The sequence below is a fragment of the Cariama cristata genome, unplaced genomic scaffold (genome assembly GCF_000690535.1).
Source record: "Cariama cristata isolate BGI_N322 unplaced genomic scaffold, ASM69053v1 scaffold9420, whole genome shotgun sequence".
NCBI lineage: Eukaryota > Metazoa > Chordata > Aves > Cariamiformes > Cariamidae > Cariama > Cariama cristata.
Window position 1 is genome coordinate 7,284 of NW_009595231.1, and position 19,672 is coordinate 26,955.

General features: G+C 42.5%; 1 protein-coding gene across 1 annotated transcript in view; it reads right to left on the bottom strand.

Annotated features, from left to right (window-relative positions):
- Nucleotides 1-5,022: 5,022 nt before the first annotated feature.
- The window catches only part of BTRC (beta-transducin repeat containing E3 ubiquitin protein ligase), a 66,880-nt gene continuing 52,230 nt past the window's right edge, over nt 5,023-19,672 (bottom strand). Inside the window, exons 5-12 of the mRNA XM_009701292.1 lie at nt 18,140-18,236; nt 17,131-17,268; nt 16,543-16,661; nt 13,928-14,177; nt 13,150-13,268; nt 9,274-9,384; nt 8,593-8,671; nt 5,023-5,242 (exon numbers count right to left, since the gene is read on the bottom strand). Of these exons, the coding sequence (XP_009699594.1) occupies nt 5,081-5,242; nt 8,593-8,671; nt 9,274-9,384; nt 13,150-13,268; nt 13,928-14,177; nt 16,543-16,661; nt 17,131-17,268; nt 18,140-18,236 (1,075 nt within the window). The 3' untranslated portion in view covers nt 5,023-5,080. The remainder of the gene's footprint in view (nt 5,243-8,592; nt 8,672-9,273; nt 9,385-13,149; nt 13,269-13,927; nt 14,178-16,542; nt 16,662-17,130; nt 17,269-18,139; nt 18,237-19,672) is intronic.

The window sequence follows — 19,672 nt, forward strand, 5'->3', positions numbered from 1 at the left end:
CAAAGTTAGGCAAAGAGCCCAACCTGGGGATGTGCTTCCCATCAGAGCCAGGATGCCAAAAAACTCAGAACCAAGCCTGGAGCTCTGCTCAGACTGAGAAAGGAACATGTGGCAGGAGCATGAAACACATACCTGGGAGCAGAGAAATGTACATGATACTCTCCAGCTTTTTCAGTGTTCAAAAAAAAATTAAGAAAATGAAAAAAGGATCCTTTGGAGCAGGAGCAGGTGGCGGGTAGGTAGAGCATGGTGGTCCAAGTCAGCTTCCAGTTTAGAAACAAGAGTAAAACATTTCAATCTTTCCCATGATCACAGACTTCTCAACTTGTCACCTGAATCCTTCCGTGCCAACAGGGATGTGTCTGTCCCTGAATGTTAATGGGGAGCAGAGGGAGCTGCTCCAGAGGAGACAGCTGCAGCAGTTTTTTCGCTGCAAATTCCTTCATGCCATTTTCTATTTGCATATTTTAAAACAAGCTGTATCTCATCTGAGGATGAGAAATATTTGCAGCAAAACTGTGCCCTATTGCAAAGGAGTCACAAGCAGGAGATGGTGTGGCCATAACGGATTGTCCTGCTCTGAATGTCCCATACCTCCAGTACTTTCCATCCCATAGTCCAAGTGGGAAGGCTAGTGTGAGCTTCCTACTTGTAGGACAAGTGCCGATCTCTACGCAGCAGAGGTATTTCATTTCATTTCAAAGTGATGTGCAACACTTAAAGCCCACAGACACTTCCAGCCCTTTTTCATCTCCTTTCAGCAGGCACATTCTAGGTCTTTTCATTATAAACTCCGCAATTACTCCAATCTGGCCGAGGGATTATCCATCCAGTTCATGCTGAATCCTCTCTCTCACATGCACTCTTGCACACTCACACACACATGCATACACATCCTAAGGGAGGGGGGAAGTTTGAAAAAGCCACTTTCGTCTGACATTGGGAGGTCTACTTACCAGATTGCTCCTCCCTGGGTGCACAATAAACACCCCCAAATGTCAGGCTGTCGCAGTTTCAAGTTCAAGTTAGATCAGTTAACTTCAGTTTCCTTCTTAGCTACCAGAAAATTTGTACAACTTCGGGAGTGGGGTAGGAATCCTCGCCCTTCTGCGGTTCTGTATGAAGGACCCAGACACAGTCCCTTCTTGAGGGTAAGACACCATTCTTACAGTCTGGTGAAAACGGATTGCAGCTGTTGCTCACTAAATGTACCTTAAACAGCTCTATACAGCAGAGTTCAAACTATGGTACCACTTGAAGACCCAACAGTGCTTAGAAGTTACAGAATAGCAGCATGGAGCAGCAGGGCTATGACAACCAAAGAAAATCTGCAATTGTGTTGTCTCTGTGTTTGGCCAGCCAGTCTTCCAGTTCTTGCAAATTCTCTCAACTAGCAAAATAAAATGCATCCTTGTAGGTGCTGGCCACAAAGATGCAATTAAAATATTAGGAAGTTCTGCAGCCTTCAGAGGCTGGAGTAACATATCATTGTTTTCTACAATAACCTAAATGTAAAAGAAGAGGATGACCAAACTGAGGAAAAAAACTATTAAATCTGCAGCCAAGGTCATATAAAACCCTGCTGATATGCAACCATGCTGCAGACCTTGTAATAACTGAACTTAGAGGAACAATGTTCAAATAACATTAAAACTCAGAACTTCAACTCAGCAAAGTTTGGGATGTAAACTTTGATTCTCTCTGCTCCCTTGCCATTTTGGCTTTGGGACTGCAGTATGCCTGATATGAAGAGTTGCCTGAAATCCAAAACAGCCTTCCTAGACTTAAAAGTAGTGCCAAAATTAGTTGTCGATGAACTTCTCATTGTGACTCAGAACTTTTAAGACTCTGCAGAGGATAAGTCACACTGCCAGTGTCACCTGAACAGAGTCAAGTTATTAACCTGTTTGACTCTTTCAAAGTAATAGTTCAGATAGAAAACAGGAGTGTCACCACACGCTCTGAGACGCTCTTTAGAACTGATGTAGTCTCTACGCTCAGTGAAAATACAGGGAGCAAAGCACTCAACACTGCTGCCCGTGCGCTTCAGAAACTGCACTAGGTACTCCCCAAGCACCAACTTTCCCTTCCTCCATAACTCCATTGCCTTCTTGTCTGTCTTAGCTGTCACCAAAATGAATTAAGCTCTCTGGACTGCTCTTTGGCTCCTTGCAAAATTTCCTTGGTGGAAAAAGAGCATCCCAAGCAATTAGAAACAACCAACTGCTTCCCTAGCAAAGAGAAGCTGATGAGAATAGCTTAAAAAAATTTCCCCATCTGCCAAGTTCTAACTTTAGAGGGTGTTAACAAAGCCTGTTTAAAAACTCTCCAGCCCAGAGACGAAGGATCCCTACTTCTTACCATGGGACTGGAGAACGAAAGCAGTAGGGGTTTTTCAAGACCTACAGTGGAAGATCTGGGCCCAAACCTGGAATGATCAGGGACTGATTGACGCAGTCTTTCCTGATCTAAATGCAGGCCTGCTGCAATTCCTGCCAGCTCTGCAAAAAGAGCTGTTTTCCCCCAGACTTCTCTGTTTAGTTCAGAGACATGCAGAATTGTTTTTCATGTCTCTCCTCTTTAGGGCTATTTTTATCTTCTAAACAATGGCAATTTGCAAAAGTCTCAGCTAGAAAGCAAAGATCCAGCTCAGCTATCAGCAAAGGGACTAATCAGCCTGTGTCCCTAAACTGAAATGCAGCATGCATGTAGGTTAGAGAAGCACACCAAAGGCTCTCCTTCTCCTTCCAAAGGCTTTCTAGCAAGGCCAGCCCCAGAAATGCTGCAGAACTGGCCTGGAGCCACTGCTAACTGTACTGACTGTACTCGTGGCCATACTCATTTTACCCATCTGTCACCACCACGGGACTGTGCATTTGCTCATTCATGTGAGCGAAGCCTTATTGTCATGGCCAGACAATGGCCATGTTTGTGTAGTGTCTCCACTCTAGGTTGGTTCAATCTTGAGAGCTCCACAAGGTTTTAAGCAGCTCTCTCTTCCAGCACCCAGCTACAGCCTCTCTGAGGGGAGGCAGAATGGAAGGAAAGGAGCAATGTCCATCTTTCCTCTGCACCCCAGGCTCAAACTTCCTCCAATTTACAGAATGATTCATAAGCCATCAGCAACACACTGTCTTCAGGGAGAACATCAGGAGGAAGATGGTACAGACGATCCCCTTTGCTAGTGAAATACTGCCCTGGGCCAACATTTCACCCTGGGTGAGGGTGGATGGGATCTCAGCCCCAGTTCATCATGCTTGGGACTTTGGCAGAAGAGAGTTTAACTTTTCATTGACTGGCATTCCCCAGCCAAGCAGATGTTAAGGGAGACTACAATACACATCCAGTTTCCAAAGGGTTAGCATAGCAGGCAGGAGAGGAAAGAGATGGATTTGGCTCATAACAGTCAAATTTCAAGGGTCCTTTCTCCACAAAAAATAGGTCTGCAGCCAGAACAGCCAAAAGCTGCAGGGAGGTCAGGGCTGGTGGGCTGGTCTGACTGTTACAAGTGTTTCTGTCGCTCTTCAGAGCTGAATGCTTTTGCAAAGGGCTAGCAATGGATATTGATTTCAGTCTGAGTAGCAGCCTCCTGCTCACCCACCTTCCCACCCACCCTGAAGTGACTCTATCAGCAGGATGCACTGTGGCTATAAGTCTTCTGCTTAACAGCAAAGCAACACATTCTGGCAACATCTTAAATATATTCATAGGACATCTGTGACTGGGTTTGGAGGGCAACCAAACAGGGTAAAGGGACAAGAAGTGAACAGGAAGAAGGGGACGAGGGAGGAAAGGGATGGGAGGTTTAAAAATGTTAACTGTTCATGAAAGATAAAAGTCATCTTCTGATATAGCAGCACTTTAGCAGTCAGCCGCGTAGACCCTGTCTGAGATCAACCGCATGCCAACTTTGTTCCAGAAACAAGTCTGAGAGCCTCTCTCTTCAGCAAGTATTGGTTACGTGGATAGTTCTTTTGTCCTGGCATTGGCAGATAATTTAAATACTGCAGCTTAAATGAGTCCTGGGAACAAAAAAAACAGAAGAAACCAAACAAACCCCATTCATACTATAATCTTTTAATGATTTAAAAGAACATCTGATTGACCAGAATGTTTGAGAAAATCAAGACAGCTGATCTGACAGTTCTGGAGCATCACTGTACATTTACCAATCAAACAGACAGGATATGCCCCATGACAGAGCATTTTCATGGGAAAACGTCACTGTGGACATCCCCTTGCAGGAGCCTGTCTGCTCTTCTGCTATTTTTCTCAAGTTACTAACAGTAATTGTGCATGTACCCACCAAAATGGGCAATCATCCTATCCCACTCCACTCATATACATCAAATCCACTCTACAACTGACCCAAATACGCAAAACATTAAGTCCTCCCCACGCTGTGCTGGCCAAGAGAAAAGGGTAAGGTGACAAGCAAACCAGCCAGGCTCCAACACGAACAATTTAACACCCGTGCTATGCTACACAGAATGAGAGCTAGGCCCTATCAGTAAATGATTTTGCACATTAATGCATCTCGATTAAATTCGCCTGGGCTTGTGCCTCAGTGCCTTCTTCCCTAGCCAAACTGTTCTCTTGAATCAGCTTGCTGCAGAGTGAGAAGAATGGTCACCACTTCAGAGGGAGGGAATAAAGCTGACACTTCTTGGCAAAACCCTCCTGCCTGGTGACAACTGCCCAGGGTCAGGCCATCTGCATCCCCTTGTTAGGCAGCAGCTGCTCTACTCGCTCTGCAGAAAACCTTCTTCCTTCTGGACAGCAGTGATAGCTGATTTAATTATTGATGATGATGGACAGAGGAGGAGGAGTTCTTGAGTGGAACTCACAGGCACCACATGCCACAAATCCTAAAATAAAGTCCCTATTCTAAGGTATCAAAACCATTCCTGTTCTTTTACAGGACACTGTAATTACTGTTCAACCAAGATGAGAAATATTGACAGACCCAGCTAGTTATTCAAGCAGCATGCTCACACTACATCAGCATCACCTTTGAGCGTCATTTTATTTTTAAAATTTTCTTTTACCTGTGCAAGTGTGAGGTACAATGTAGTGTTATTTATCTTGAGATGTAGGTGTACGTTCTGGACGGGGAACGAGTAGATTCTGCTTGCGCAGCTGGGTCATTCAGAAAATCCCAGATGAGGATGGTGTCATCATGTGAGCTGCTGACGATCTGGAACTCGTCAAACTGAAGTCGAAAGACTCTTCCAGAATGCTCCTAAACGCAAGGAGGAGACACAGCATGTTACTTCACGATCTTGCTGGCACCTGGGATGGAACAGGGAAGATGAACTCGGGTTTGAATTCTAGTGTTACACTGATTTCTGAGTAAACTCCACATGACACACTGTGCATTGCCATCACATAGCATAAATTAAGCCCTCTTTCAGTGAAAAGGGTTTGCCATATCTGGGTGCTTGGCTTGCAGGAAGTTTACATTACAGTTATCCTGTTACTCCTTAAATCCCAATACTGGACACACACTCTGCATAACAAACCAAGCTCCCTCCACCACTTAATTCAGTCTGGTGAGGCTGACAGGAGCACTGCCTTCCTTGTTCCATGGCAAAACTCTTTCCGGAAATCAGAGCATTCCCAGATGCAGTAGGTTACAGGGTGACAGGTGAGAACTTAGCATTCAAGACTTGGCACCATTGCCACTGCTGAAGAGGAAAGAGGTTAATACTGGAGCACACTAAGAAGCCCGTGCTAAAGTCCAGTGACACAGTAATAATTCCTTTTAAGCAGTTCTAAAAATATGAACTAGAAAGGGCATTCTTTATAGGCAGTTTGCATTCTGCTCTGAGGCTGAGTGGAAATGGCATGACGATTTGGCAAGAGTTCAGACTATAATTAACAGGAGGTAATGGCAAGATCCTGGCTATCACAGAGCAAATCCACTGTGCTTTCCCTTTTGTGTTGGCTATTTTTTCTTGGTGCTTACACTGCTGCAAGAGCAGCAGCCTCCTCCTCAGTCAGAAGGGAACAGAAACCATGCAACTAGGGCAAGTCCTATCGCTTCCATTAATATATATTCTCTTTAGTGCTCAAGTTGTAAGGAGCTTAGGTAGAGAAAAACCATGTCTTAAAATACCTGAATACTGAAAATACAGGTTTCTCAAACATTTAGATGAAAGAGAATTGTAGCTACTAAACAGGAAGCCTCTGTCTTATGGCACAAAAATACAGCTCAGTTTGCAAAGCACAACAGCTGCTTTAAAGTGAATCTCTGAATCTTTAAATTAAAATTAACTGAAAATACACACATACAAACAAAAGTCAGATTCTATCTTTAAGATAAATTTTTTAAAAAGTCTAATCGTTGGAACCCTTCTGGTCTTCTAACTGTAACTTGAATTTGTCTTAAAAACACCTTATGGGTTTCTGTCTTCCCACCTATTCCAAAAAGAAATGTTTTTCCAGAGTCTGTGTTGTAGCAGTGAAGTAAAGAAGTTCTTGCTAAAAAACATCACTACAACAGTCAGATTCACTGAGGGATTGCCCACAGAGACACCGAGATGTACATCCAAAAACTGTTTCCAGAACTCCCTTTTTTCTCTCAGTCACTGTGAGCTAAGTAAGGTTGCCCTAGAAGTTCTACACAGCGCCTGCCCTTTGCTGTTGCAGTGGCAATAAGTAGAATGCACACGCTAAGTTGAGGCCACAAGGACCTGGACTTTTTAGCTTGTAAGGAAAGCTGAACTGTGCGTTTATTCTGTGCCTGGAAAGCTTCTGTCAAATTCATGTGGCTGCCGTTCCAGCTAACGGAAGACAAAACTGGAAGGGACCTGGCATGCAGCGAGTATTTGTTATCCATGCACTTTCCTCCTACTGTTTGAAAATTGAACACGAGCAGCAGGAGACTCACGATGTTCATTGTGCAGCCAGGTTTAATTTTGGAGGCCGACGGAAGAGAAAAAAAAACCAAACCATGGGTAAGCGGGTATAAGGACGCCCTGTTGTCATAAACATGAGAAGTCCTAAAAGCACTACAACAGCTTCCCCTGTGCTCCCCCTTTGGCCCCCTCCATCGCCATCAAACGGGGATTTATGAGTATCCATGTGTTGAGATTCCTACAGTGTTTCCATCCCACCACTTCTGATTTATAATATAATTAGATGGGGCACTTTGGTTGTCCACTGCTGGAAAATGCAGAGGAAATCACACCAGTTAAATTAAGTCTACAGGTTACTAGGCACATATTTGTCTCAGGCTGGAGCAGGAACACTACTAACACCAAGCTGGTCTTAGACTCTCAGGATACGTGCTCATGGGCACAGAGCTGTTCCACAGTTTGGAACCAGGTGGCCGATGACAAAGAGTTTTTCTAGATTTCAGCCATGAAACTATCAGCAGTTCTATTTGGCTAACAAGAAGGTTTTTCAACATAGTACCTGCAGGCATCCAAGGTTCTCACAGACTCTTACTCTGCAGCTATTGGTCCAAATACATGATTGGAAAAGAGTTAGCATGGCTTAATGATCTACTGCCTGTCAGCTGAGTCACAGTAACCCTCACAGCCTGCACCAAATGTGAAGTGAAATACTTTAGCGAAATCTACAGCAACAGCAGCAATTCAGGTGGTCGATGACTGCACAGAAGGTCAGCTAGCACAGCTCAGCTGGTGAGAGGTAACCACACTTTTAGAGAATCAGATAGCCTCAGTATGATCTTGGTTTAGAGCACAGACTACAGTCACATGCTACAGCAGGAAAAGGTCTAACGCATACCAACCAAAACACTGTCCAAACACTTTTTAGATAAAAAATAAATACATTTAGTACTTCTTTTTCAATGAGAATTTGGTACTGGATTGAAATCTTCCTTTATTCCCAGCAACAATGCAACTTTTTGGGGGTGAATATGATGGAGGAATGCTTATAGGAACCATTCCATAGCTTTGGCTGTACTGGCATTTTTCTCAAAACTTTCCCACATTATTGTGAGACCAGTGCAGAGCCACTGTCAAGAACAACTGTGAATGTTGTTAACACTCACACAATGATACTTTAACCACACCATCATCAGACCTGCACTAAATACCAACAGACAGCATGAAAGTAGCAGCTGCTGTTTAAGGATGAGGAAATTTCAGTGTCTGTTCCGGTCCCCACCTGCTTTTTCCTTAAACACCTGAAAGCCATTTAAAAGCAAATTCAAGGGTTTTTTTGTTCTTGTTCCTAAAATTTGGAATGTACTGCTTTTCTTTAAGAAATTTCAGGTCAACAATTCAGACAACTTCCTACTACATCATCAGGTTAAAGTAAACCCACTGGCACATGGATTCCAAGAAGGACAAGTCTCAGAAATGGATTTAGTTATTAACTTCAAATCACAGAACAAAACTGTTTAAAAAGTGAGTGAAAACTCCACAGGTTCTAACTTTTAATGCTCTATAGATTGCAACATTAAAAAAAATGTTGGACACCCAAAAAAGCCAGACCTCTAGAAATTATTTCTAGATCCTGCAGACCAGGGCTAAGCTGACTTGAGTCTTCATGGCTCAAGATAGCCCTGATCAAGCACACTTGTCTGCCCCCTCCACCACTGCTACCAAAAGCTCTTACCACGAGGGTTCGCAAGCAGAGAGTCCCTGCCGGAGCACGGGGGTCCAAAGCAGCCACAAGATCCCATACTTTAATTTTCCTAGCAGTGAAAAAATAGACAAACATCATGGCTCTGTTATAGAGAAAAGAGTAAGCGCTCACAGAAAAAAATTAACTGTTAGTACAGTTTAGCTAATACACCAGTTCAAGGAAAATTACAGCAATCCTTCTGCTCCTAACACCTGGTTCTTGCATTTCCCCTTGGTAAAGCTTATAGAGTTTAATGGGAGAAAAAATATGCTGCCAACAAACTAAATCACATAAAAAGCAGGTGGAAATAACTAACAGAAACACGTGGGAGTACAGACACCTAGTCTGTAATGGCAAATGGTCCAGAAGACATAACCACAGATGGGAAAGACCGTTCTTACCGGTGGTTCAGCTACAAGACATTTCAGGTTGAATCGGTCAGATATTCTCACAAGCTAAAGAACTAGACCATACACAACAAATCACACTGACTTATTTCAAAAGAAGGAAAAAAGGTACACTTTGTAGCATGGTCCTGATTTACTGGCCATGAAAAGGTCCTCTTGGGACAGACAAGGAGTCTAATATTTATAAGAAGATACAGAAAAGTGGGATGTGAGACACTGAGACAGACAGGAGGATGCAAGGTATTGACTGCACTGACAGTCTCACCCATCATATGCCCCACTGACTATCCTCTTGTTATCAAAGCGTATGCATCTCACCAACTCTTCATGGCCCTCGAGTACTCGTAAACATGCCCCACACTCGATATCCCACAGCCTGGAAGAGAGTACAAAGAAGCACTAAGAATTTTTGAATATCTGATCATTGCAACAAAACATTTGGTCTTTGCTTGTAGTTAACGGAAACTCGGAAATAAAGATTGTGATGAAATAACAAAGAAGAAACAAACTACATTCATCAGATCTTTTCCTGCTGTTAAGCAGACGCATGCTTTTCAACATGACCCTGTTATGTTACAGTATCACATGGGAAATTAGTCAGAGATCCAAAAATTTGAAGACCAGTTGTGTCTAGTATCTACTGCTCTAGTAACACAGGATATCTCCCACTTATCTTCACATTGAGCTTCATAACTTTATTTTACTGAAGCTAATTTTTCGTAAAAGTATCCTGCCTTGATTTTAAGAGTTTAAGAGAGGGAGACTTACCAATCCCCTTGTCAGCTTGTTCCAATTAGCAAGATCACCTTCACAGGGCACGCGCCCCTTTCTGTACCCCTACATGCCTATTTCTGATTTGGAGACTACCATCAGACAAATTAAGACAGCAATACAGTGGTGAAATGTACAAGAATTAACAGTTAACATTACCGTGGATAAAGAAAGATTATTTGCCTACAAGAACTGAAATGCTTTGACATGTATTGTCTAGAGGTGTTCTACCTCTGGCTGAGACATGCTCTGCTCATACAGGAATCTTTTAATAGCAGTATCTGCTGCAGCTCCCTGACACACAGCTGAAAGAAAGCAGTCACAAATGCTCTTAAATGTTCATATTCAATTAGTGTTCCGACTGACATGAATGTCACACTAGTGAGAAATATGGGTAGTTTGTGGAATTTCTCTGGGTGACACATCTCAAAGCAGCACAGCTGCTGAGGGGTCAGGTCACTTTTCCTTGAGAGACAGACAAAGAAAGAGATCAACTATCCCCACATATTTCACTCCTGAGATCTCCCAGGGAATAATCCAGATCCAGTGGATGTGTGCCCAAGGTTGGTGGGTAATGATTACAGCTGTCCTGCCACGACAAGCTGCTCTCACTTTGGACAACAGAGGAATGAACAGAACTCTTTTGTCACTGTAGAACTGGGAAACAATTTGTCTATGCACACGTTTGAGGCCAACAAGGACCACAAGGTGATTCTTCGATCTGTGAAGCTGATCTTTCAGGAATCTGTGAAGATCCCAATAATTTTCACTTGAGTACTAGCACACCAGTCAAGGTCAGAGCAAGCAATTCCATGGCAAAGGCCAGCCAAAGGCACTCTGGCTGACCAGAGAGCATTAAGTCTCTCAAGCACTGTAAACAGGATGGACAATGCCAGAAATGAACTGGTGCAGAAAGGTTTGAAGAGCAATCTTGTGCCAGGAACTTCCGTGCCATGTGTTTCCATTCCTTGCCATCAGCTCTGGGAGGCTGCATCACACTGAATCAGGCCTGTATTTTCAAGTCCCAGTTCAAGGTTTTACCTGAATCTGAATGGGATTAGAAGAGATGACCACATCCTTGCCCATGTGGGGAATGGACCTTCATGTACAAAAAGGATAACTGCTATGTAAGAGCAGAATCTCCTAACAGCATTGGTGCCAAGGGTACCTCCCAGATTTGACAGTTTTCTCAAATTTCTACTTCTTTAAATAGTCAAAGGACCAAATAGTAAGAGAACTACCCTTAAGGTGTGAGAACAAACTAAAAGAATCCACTACAAAGGGTACACAGTCAAAAACACTACCACTCTTCCCTCCCAGAGCTTCAGGAGAACTTCTGGAAGCAGAGGGAGGTCTGCAATTATCTCAGCCTTTAATTCACTTGAAGTCCTGGCAGAGCTGGAAGATGTACAGAAGGCAGGTGAGCCTGAATTCCCATCTCCTAGAGAGAATGCTGTTGTCTGAACAGTCCAGTATCAGATCCCCATGTGCGCACACACTGGAGGTTGAATACATACATGCAAATGAACTACTCGTTTAAAAATTAATCCAAGATGATGTAGTCTCATTCTATTTTCTTGCTCTAAATTACCTTTTTTTCTATATTATGCCTGTCTGTAGCAATTAAGAACTTTGGCCCTAGAGGCTAAGATACTGAAGTGATTGGATTAAACTTGATGGACCAGTTTCTTCCAGATGGAAATCGGCACAATGATAGCGATGTCTATGTAGCTGTGTTCTCTTACACTGGTGAAATTTCTGGCGTAAAACAAAATCTAAATAATTTTTATACATGGAGTCTCCCTTCAGAAGAAAGACACTGAATTCTCAGCTACTTCACACGTCCATACGTTTGCAGTTTCAACATCAGAGAGTCATCTTTTGGAAAAAAGTTTCCCTGCAACTGAGGAACAATGAACTTCAAATTCTGTACTGAGAGCAGCCCTGAGATGGACTTGGGCTATTGGTTGACAAGAAGCTCAACATGAGCTGGCAATGTGCGCTTGCTAGCCCTCTGCTAATGGCTGGGAGAAAATGATGTGACCAGGTAAGTCTTGTGCCTTGCCTACACAGCTGATGACTTCCATTAAGATTCATTGCCAACATTCCTGAAATTCTAGCACAATTAATCTGTCAACTAAAGATTTTGTTCAATGTAAGCATAAAAGTAACCGTATTCCTCTTTAGCGTTACCACTATCTTGACATTTATTTTTATTAGCATTCCAAGTCATATTTTAGATCTTTTCCTACTGTTGTAATATTTAACTATTTCTCACTCTAATCCTGACATCAAGTTTCATAGTACAATTGCAGAGGGTTATTTTTTTCCAATTTGAAGTGCAGGAGTTCACACGATGTGTAAGTGGTGCTACTTGTACACAATGCCTACAATACTTTTCCCCCTGATTAAGCGTGAGAAGTGCCAGCTCTCTTGGTCATGCTCTCCAACAGCCCTATACTAAAATCTGGCACAATGACCTGGTGATGTCAACCAATGGATCACCATTTTCCTACAGAATGCAAAGCAGGGCTAGGCAGTGTGTTGCAATCAAAGTCCACAGGCAAACAGTAGCATGAATCATTCTCACTGAGGAGAAATTATTACTGACACACAGAGTGAAGGGTTTCCGCTTACATTGCCCAGCTTTCAAGTTTTATCAGAAGGCAGATAATTATTTAAAGCAAAGACAAAGACAAAAGGGAAGTTGCTCTTACTCCTGTTTGCATGACAGAGTTACTTCCCCATGTCACTTATACTACTATTCAAGCTTGCTTCGAATACCCTGAGATTAGTGGGACATCCCTCTGCCATCAGCTGCAGGATACAGGGAGAAATCCTGGCTCATGATACCAGAAGGAGTTAAATCTCAGATTGCAACCAGGGCAGCTGGAGAAGTGCAAAAGGCAGCAAACTGAACTTCATGCTCTAAACCAGCTGTTCCAAACTCAGCCAGGTGCCAAGTACCACAAGAAGAGTTTGGCGAGAGCCCAGGAGGATTTCTGCAGAGGATTAAATGCCTCTTACTGCAAATCTGACCCCTTTAACTAGACACATAGCCCAATTAAAATATCACAAGAGGACATCACGGAAAGTGGTACTTGCCAGCTCTTTCATACAAGAGAATTGTCAGAGCAATGCAACTTGTTGATTAGTATGGGACTCTTGAGATATACAGGATGAAAGACAACACAGTAAAACAGGCTTCTAATATCTCTTTCCAATAGCTCCCAATGTTCTAGACCAAAGAAAGCATATTTCAAAGATGACAATGGTAGAGAGCACTTCAGCTGCCTAACCTCTACACATCCCAGGGAATCAGTGACAACGTGCTTGCACAGAACTCTGCAACAGGGAGTGTGTGTCTCACCTGATAGTATTATCTGAAGAGCCGCTCACTACTAGCCTGTCTCTGTACTGCAGACATGCAATGCCTCGTTTGTGGCCATTTAAGGTGCGCACAAATTCGCAGGTACTAGTGTTCCATACCTGTGACAGGAAGCAGGGAGGGAACCACACAGAAACAAAATTATTAAGAGACTAACAAAGGCTGGTATCTGTACGATATATAGGTGCATCCAGAATGCTCTTAATTGAAGATGCTACCATTAAGACTGGGAAAATTACCCCTCTGATGACTTGTGACTATAGTCTGCAACTGTTAGCAGCTTGGGTGACTGTACACAGAAGGTTTTTGCCACACCATGTGAGAATTAGCTTCCAAAATCAGGCTTTAGCACTCTCAGGCTATGATTTAGTCTACACAGGATGTCAATTTCCTCAGTTTTAATGCTGCAGATCGAGATCATAGCAGTAACACTTAGGTAACCCCTATCCACTCACCTTTGCTTCTGCCCCCATGCTGCCCTCTGACAACTGTTCGAATGACTGATGCTGAAACAGATTATAGAAGTGGTCATCCCTTTTCAACTGCATCTGTACCCAGATCTGATTTGCCATACAGCTCTGTAAACAAGTTGTGCAAGCTCAATAGAGGAGGGATGACTGGAAATGAGCAGCAGGAGGAACACTGCTTCTAAAGCAAGTTCTGTGTAATAACCGCCAAGGACCATCTTCCCTGTCTGGTCACTGTTCTTGGTTATTAAATACCCCAGTGCTGCAAATAAAAAGCCTCTGAAACACCTCACCTTTATAGTTCTGTCACCTGATGCTGATACAATGTACTTGTCATCAAAGTCCACTACATTGACGGCAGCTCGGTGCCCTACTAACACTCTCCTCAGAGTGATGTCTGTTGGTGAAGCCATGTCCCACACAGCAATGGAACGGTCTTTGGAACATGTCACCATCATGCCGTTATTGAAGCGGAGGTGCAGTACTGCTTCGCAGTGGTGAATCAGCGTATTCAGCATCTCGCCTGCATTCACATCCCACACCCTGCAGTTTCAAATTTCAAATCAAAGAGAGTTAAAAAACTGTACAGTGGATTTTCTGCAGAGCAAGAGAGGGACAGGAAGAAGTAATTGACTCTCTAGTAATATTAGAGAAGCAAACACCGTAAGTTATATCTACATCTATTAAATAGTTCATTAAAAAATGTATTATATAAACCTGTTGATTATGCCTACAGTGATACAGTCCAGCAGTCAAAAACCCTGCAATGCAGTTAACACCATAAAAATAACCCAGCCAGGAAAAAAACATTCTTTAATTAAGGGAATTTAGTGCTGAGGAAAGGTATGAGATTGATGGCCTTAAAGACTGATGTTTCCTGGTTGTGTCAGCCTACCATACACTCTACTTCCAGTCAATGAGTGCTTAATCATGACTCGTAGAGAAGCAAGTTCAGTGACAGGTTTAATCTTTGACCTCTCTCATAGGACTAACTCAAAGGATAATTTATACAGAAGCAGAAGACAAGATAATGCTTTTCCAACAAATATAAGTAATTGCCACAAGTTGCACCATGAATTGCTTTTACCCTGCAGTGCATCTGGTATAGAGCTACATACCAGGAATGTGCCGAATATCTAAATTAAGACAGAGCATTTATGTCAATTCAATGTTACTGGAACCAACTGTTTCAGCTGAAAGATATTTAAGATGAAAGTTAGACAAAAGCTTCACACAGAACTTCTAGGACTTGAAATGAAGATTTTAAGCCTTAAAAATGGGTTTTTTTGGGGCTATTCTGTTGGTAAACTTCTTTTACCCTCCGTAAACAGATTTCTTTTGGCACTATCACACCTGTACCCCAGATACACTACGTGAGAGGAGAAAAAGGCTGTATTATCAGGCACATCAGACATTGCAGAAGTTAAAACTTTCCTCTGCCAATAAGGTGAGCAGTAAGAAAAGGCAAGATGTGAGAAAGACTTCTAATGTCTTATTTTCTAACTTATAAAGGCTGAAGTGCATCAGCTTATGGACTATAAATGAGAAAGAAAACTACATTCCAATTACAAAATGCAAAGGAGAAAAACCCACAGACTAAAGACCTGAGTCATTAACAGACGAGCAGTTTGCAGACAGGGTTGCCAAACTGAACAGGAGCTGGAGACCTACTGACTTCTTTGGACAAGTGCATCTCTGAGATCTCAGAAGCATTAAGAGCCCATCTGTACTGTCTATTGGATGAAGCCCCTCTTCCTGAGGAGACCCAAGGATAAAAGTGATGCGTCCTATGTGCCTCTGGGGTCTGCACAAACATTTATAGATACAGTGGGAAACAAAGTATTTCTGGGCAAGTTGCCAGTCTGCAATTTGGCCTGCCTGGCCTGATATGGAAGATGATAGCGCTCGTTATAGAAATCAATCTCTCCTTTTGCGATCTGTTTAGCACAGCGCAGTTCCCACACCGTCTCCAGGCAGGCAGTGTTGCTGAAATTCTGGTTTCCTACTAATGATAGGACCCCAAAATCTAGCAGTGTCACAAGACTGCATGCATCACATGTCAGGAACTAAATTTAATGGTTATTAGCTTAACAGTGGTAGTTTACATGCAAGCACAGTGATAACCGTGAAGAGCTTGCAGCCATAGGAACCCATGCTAATAGCTTCAGAAAAGGCCACTGACATAGCTTTTTGTTGTCTGTAACTTCACTGCATGGGTATTATTTGTACTCTGACAAGAAGGGAATATATAACAACATGGAGAAGATAGACTTGCTCCTTCACATCCAAGTTCATATTGCAAATCACAAACTCATATGTGTCTGTATTTATACTGCAAGTCTTACACTCTCTGGGATCCTGTAATATGCTAGTGGACTTCACATCTGCACAACATGCACCACAAGTGTTGACTTGAGGTGTGCAGCCTTTTCCTGGAGACTGGAAGGGAAGCTAGATTAGAAAGACTGAATGAAAAGAAACATCATGCGGAAATTTAATTAAAAGTCACAGGAGATCTAGTCATACATCTTTTGCCAAAATTAAGTGACAATGGATGACTAAACCTTCAAACTTGCTTTGAAAACTTCAACCAACTTCTAAAAAGTTATTCTTGGGGAGAATTTAAAACATTCTCAGGGAGTGTCAAAACATGCAAAACCTTGGTGAAATGCCAGATGGCCTTCCTAAGTCATCTTGACCTTGACTGGCCTTTGCTTAGGTTCTCATTTCTCCTTGACAGCCATTTGCATGGACATCTGATAAACAAGGACAGTACACTCCTCAACAAATATGCTGAACTACTTCACAGAACCGACTAACAGCACACATTTAAGAAAAGATAATTTCAGCAGCTCACAAGGTTAAAATCTCAGAGACAAACAGAAAGCTCCAAATCACGAGCACACACCTGACTGTTGAGTCTGAAGATCCAGTAATGATCACTCGTTCATCGTACTGGAGGCACAGGACAGAACCCGTGTGTCCGGTGAGAATCCGCTTGCATTCCAATGTATTCTTATCCCAGATCTAAGACGGCAAACATTCAAACATACAGGTCAGTAAACTTTTCATCTTTCAGCACTTACTGGTTTGTTTTTTTTTTACCACAACACATAATCCATAGTGCAGTTAGAACATCTTTAGTGGCATCCGTAGAGTCTTCTACAGGTTTTTTGGTGCAAAACATTAACATCTTTGATATTACTGGCTTACTATGAATATTGGTTTTATCCTTCTCATCAGGGTACAGGGCACAGTAATTACATAGTTGGCAATTACTGACAGATAAAAACTCTGCAAGTCAAGTCTGTCTGTAGGAAAACAGGGTCCCTCTTGCCAGATGAAAGAGGTGTACATGCTGTGCAAGTGTGAGGTGGGGGAAGGACAAGACTAGGTTACTAACAAGAGATTGGGTAGGTGTCACTGAAATTAGGACACTATTATTTATGGCACAGGCACTCCATGTTATTAGTATGCCATCCTGGAGCATTCTCACCTTGATAGTATTGTCTCGTAGGCCACTTACTATCTTCTGATCATCATACTGTAAACAATAAACCCCTTTGCTTGTCTCACTTCGGCAGTGGATCCTCTGTAAACTGTGCCTCCCACACCGCCAGTTTGACTCTATTGTCTTGAGGAGAGACAGGAGACAAAAGAGAAGTAAAATAAAGCACAGAACTATCGCCTCTTTTTTTGTTTGTTTGAGAAGACAGCAGATACTTTTCTTCACGGTTTTTCCTGCAATCAGGCCCATACAATGACATAACTGCTTTCTAGAAGTAACACACGTAATAAAACCAATTAAATGGACAAAAGCCTGGAAAACATATCGTGGCTAAACTCATCTGTGTTATCTGGACTGGTGAGGGAGAAGTGACCTAAAAGCTTTTTTCTATCTCTAACCTTTAACCCCCTGTGACTCAACAACTAAACAACTGAAGAGAAAGTCTCAGTCAAGCTCAAGCTAAGTGTTTGTACAAACTTGTCACAACACTCCCTGAGCACCGCTTCTGCCATCAGGAAACCACCAGAACACAGCATTTTGCTCACACTAGATACAAGGCAACCATGCTCAGTTGCTTCCTGTTTCCCTGGGTCTTACGATTGCAGTCTTTAGCAATGCACTTTCTCCCTGGCTCAGTTCTCGATATCTCTCTGTAGCATCTTATTAGGTCTCATCTACATTGGGTGGAGCAAAGTACAGTGGAACAGATAAAAATCAAGATGGTATGGTGCTGCCGTGACATCTGACGTCCAAGGTGTAGAGACTCCATGTGCAAACAGCTCACTGAACAATCCAACTCATCTTCTGTCTAGAGGAGCAGTGAAGCCTGGGACACTGCATAACTACCCCAGATCTACAAACTCCAGACACATCAGATTTAATGAAAGATTTCATTAGAATGAAATATTCTCAGAATTTCAGCATCAGGAATACATCAAGGGGTTTTAAAAAAAAAACCCACAACCAAACATCACCACATCTGGAAGCTGTTTCTTACCTCTATGTCCTGTATAATTTTGGGATAAAGTGCTCTGTAGAAGGAGTTGGGTGGTGCAGTCCCATCAGGAGGTTTATTTTTAAATAGGTATTGCCCCCTGGAAGACAAAGAATACTCCCATCGAACACAAATCATGTTTCAGTATTTTGGAAAAAGTTCCTCCTGGCATTTTACAAGTAGGTTGAAATTCACACAAACTTAATTTACCCAGTAAGACAGGGTGGTTCGTTTGTTTGCCCTGCAACATGTCAGTGTTGCATTTTGACACTGAAATATTCAGGAAAAAATCTGTGCCTAGTCACTCAGGGAAGGAAAATATATTACCCACTATCGACATGAGCCCATTCAACTCAATAGGAGGCGAGAATTGCTCGTGCCCACAATACACATACCCATATCAGAGCTCACCTTTAAAATAAAGTGTACAAAGAAAATGAAAGAAGCCAAGGAACGCTCAAACTTACTATGCATTCAAGGCTAGCTTTTATCTGCATTAGCAGGATCAGTTTTGGTACACGGACATTTTACTGCGACTACTATATTTTGGTAAGCAACACTTCATCTGTGGTGCCTCCCTCATTTCAACACTGATTTGGAATACTCATATCCCAAGCTAGATTTTTGCTACAAAAAAAAATCTGTAAAAGGCAATCACTACCTGCTGTGTAAAAAACCTTAATTCCTCATCCTGAAGTTAAGAAGCCACCAAACACGGTGTGGAAGCTAGTAAACCCCACCATGGGCGTACTAACTGCTGTTCTGCCTGGCAACATGCCTCACAAAATGGAGAGAGGCACAAATGCCTCCGAGTGTAATCCTGGCATCAGAGGCACAGAGTTTACACTGGGCCAGCTCTCCACTTCTCCCTCCCTTGCTCCATTATGGCATAATTCATTGTTCAATACTTCCTTGCGCATTTCTGTCTTGTTCTTTCCATACAGTATACCTTGAAACTCATTTGAGTGACTGTACATTAGCTGCCCTGATGTACTTGAACTAGGGAAATCACAACAATGAACTGAAATTTTTAGGTTATAAAGCGGTAGCAAACTATATGACTGAACAAACAAAATAACAAATGCTCAAGCAAAGAGCTTCTGATAATTCTTAAAGTACTTCAAGTACGACTTGAGAGAAAGGTGCTTTCCAGTTCGGACAGAGCAACCAACTGACTCTTCACATAGAGTGACCAGTAGTGACTCATATGGAGACAACCACATGTGAAGAAGGGACACATGGATGCAGTCAAACCACTAACTAGATGGTTGCCTACTTACTGTGACCTAGTCTGGAAGTGCATACAATATAATCAAAATTATTGGCCCAGAGAGACAAAAAATGCTTTGGAGATACACAGAATATCTAGGACACATCCTGGAAGACTTTGGGTAGGTCTACGACAATCTGTACGCAAGCCTATATGCCTGAAAATCTGTCTATCGTTTCCAACTTTACTAGCTGATCTTGTTGCTACCTATAAGCCCTGCCTTGCTGCATGTAAAGTCAGTTGTTTACAGTTCAGATAAAGGACTG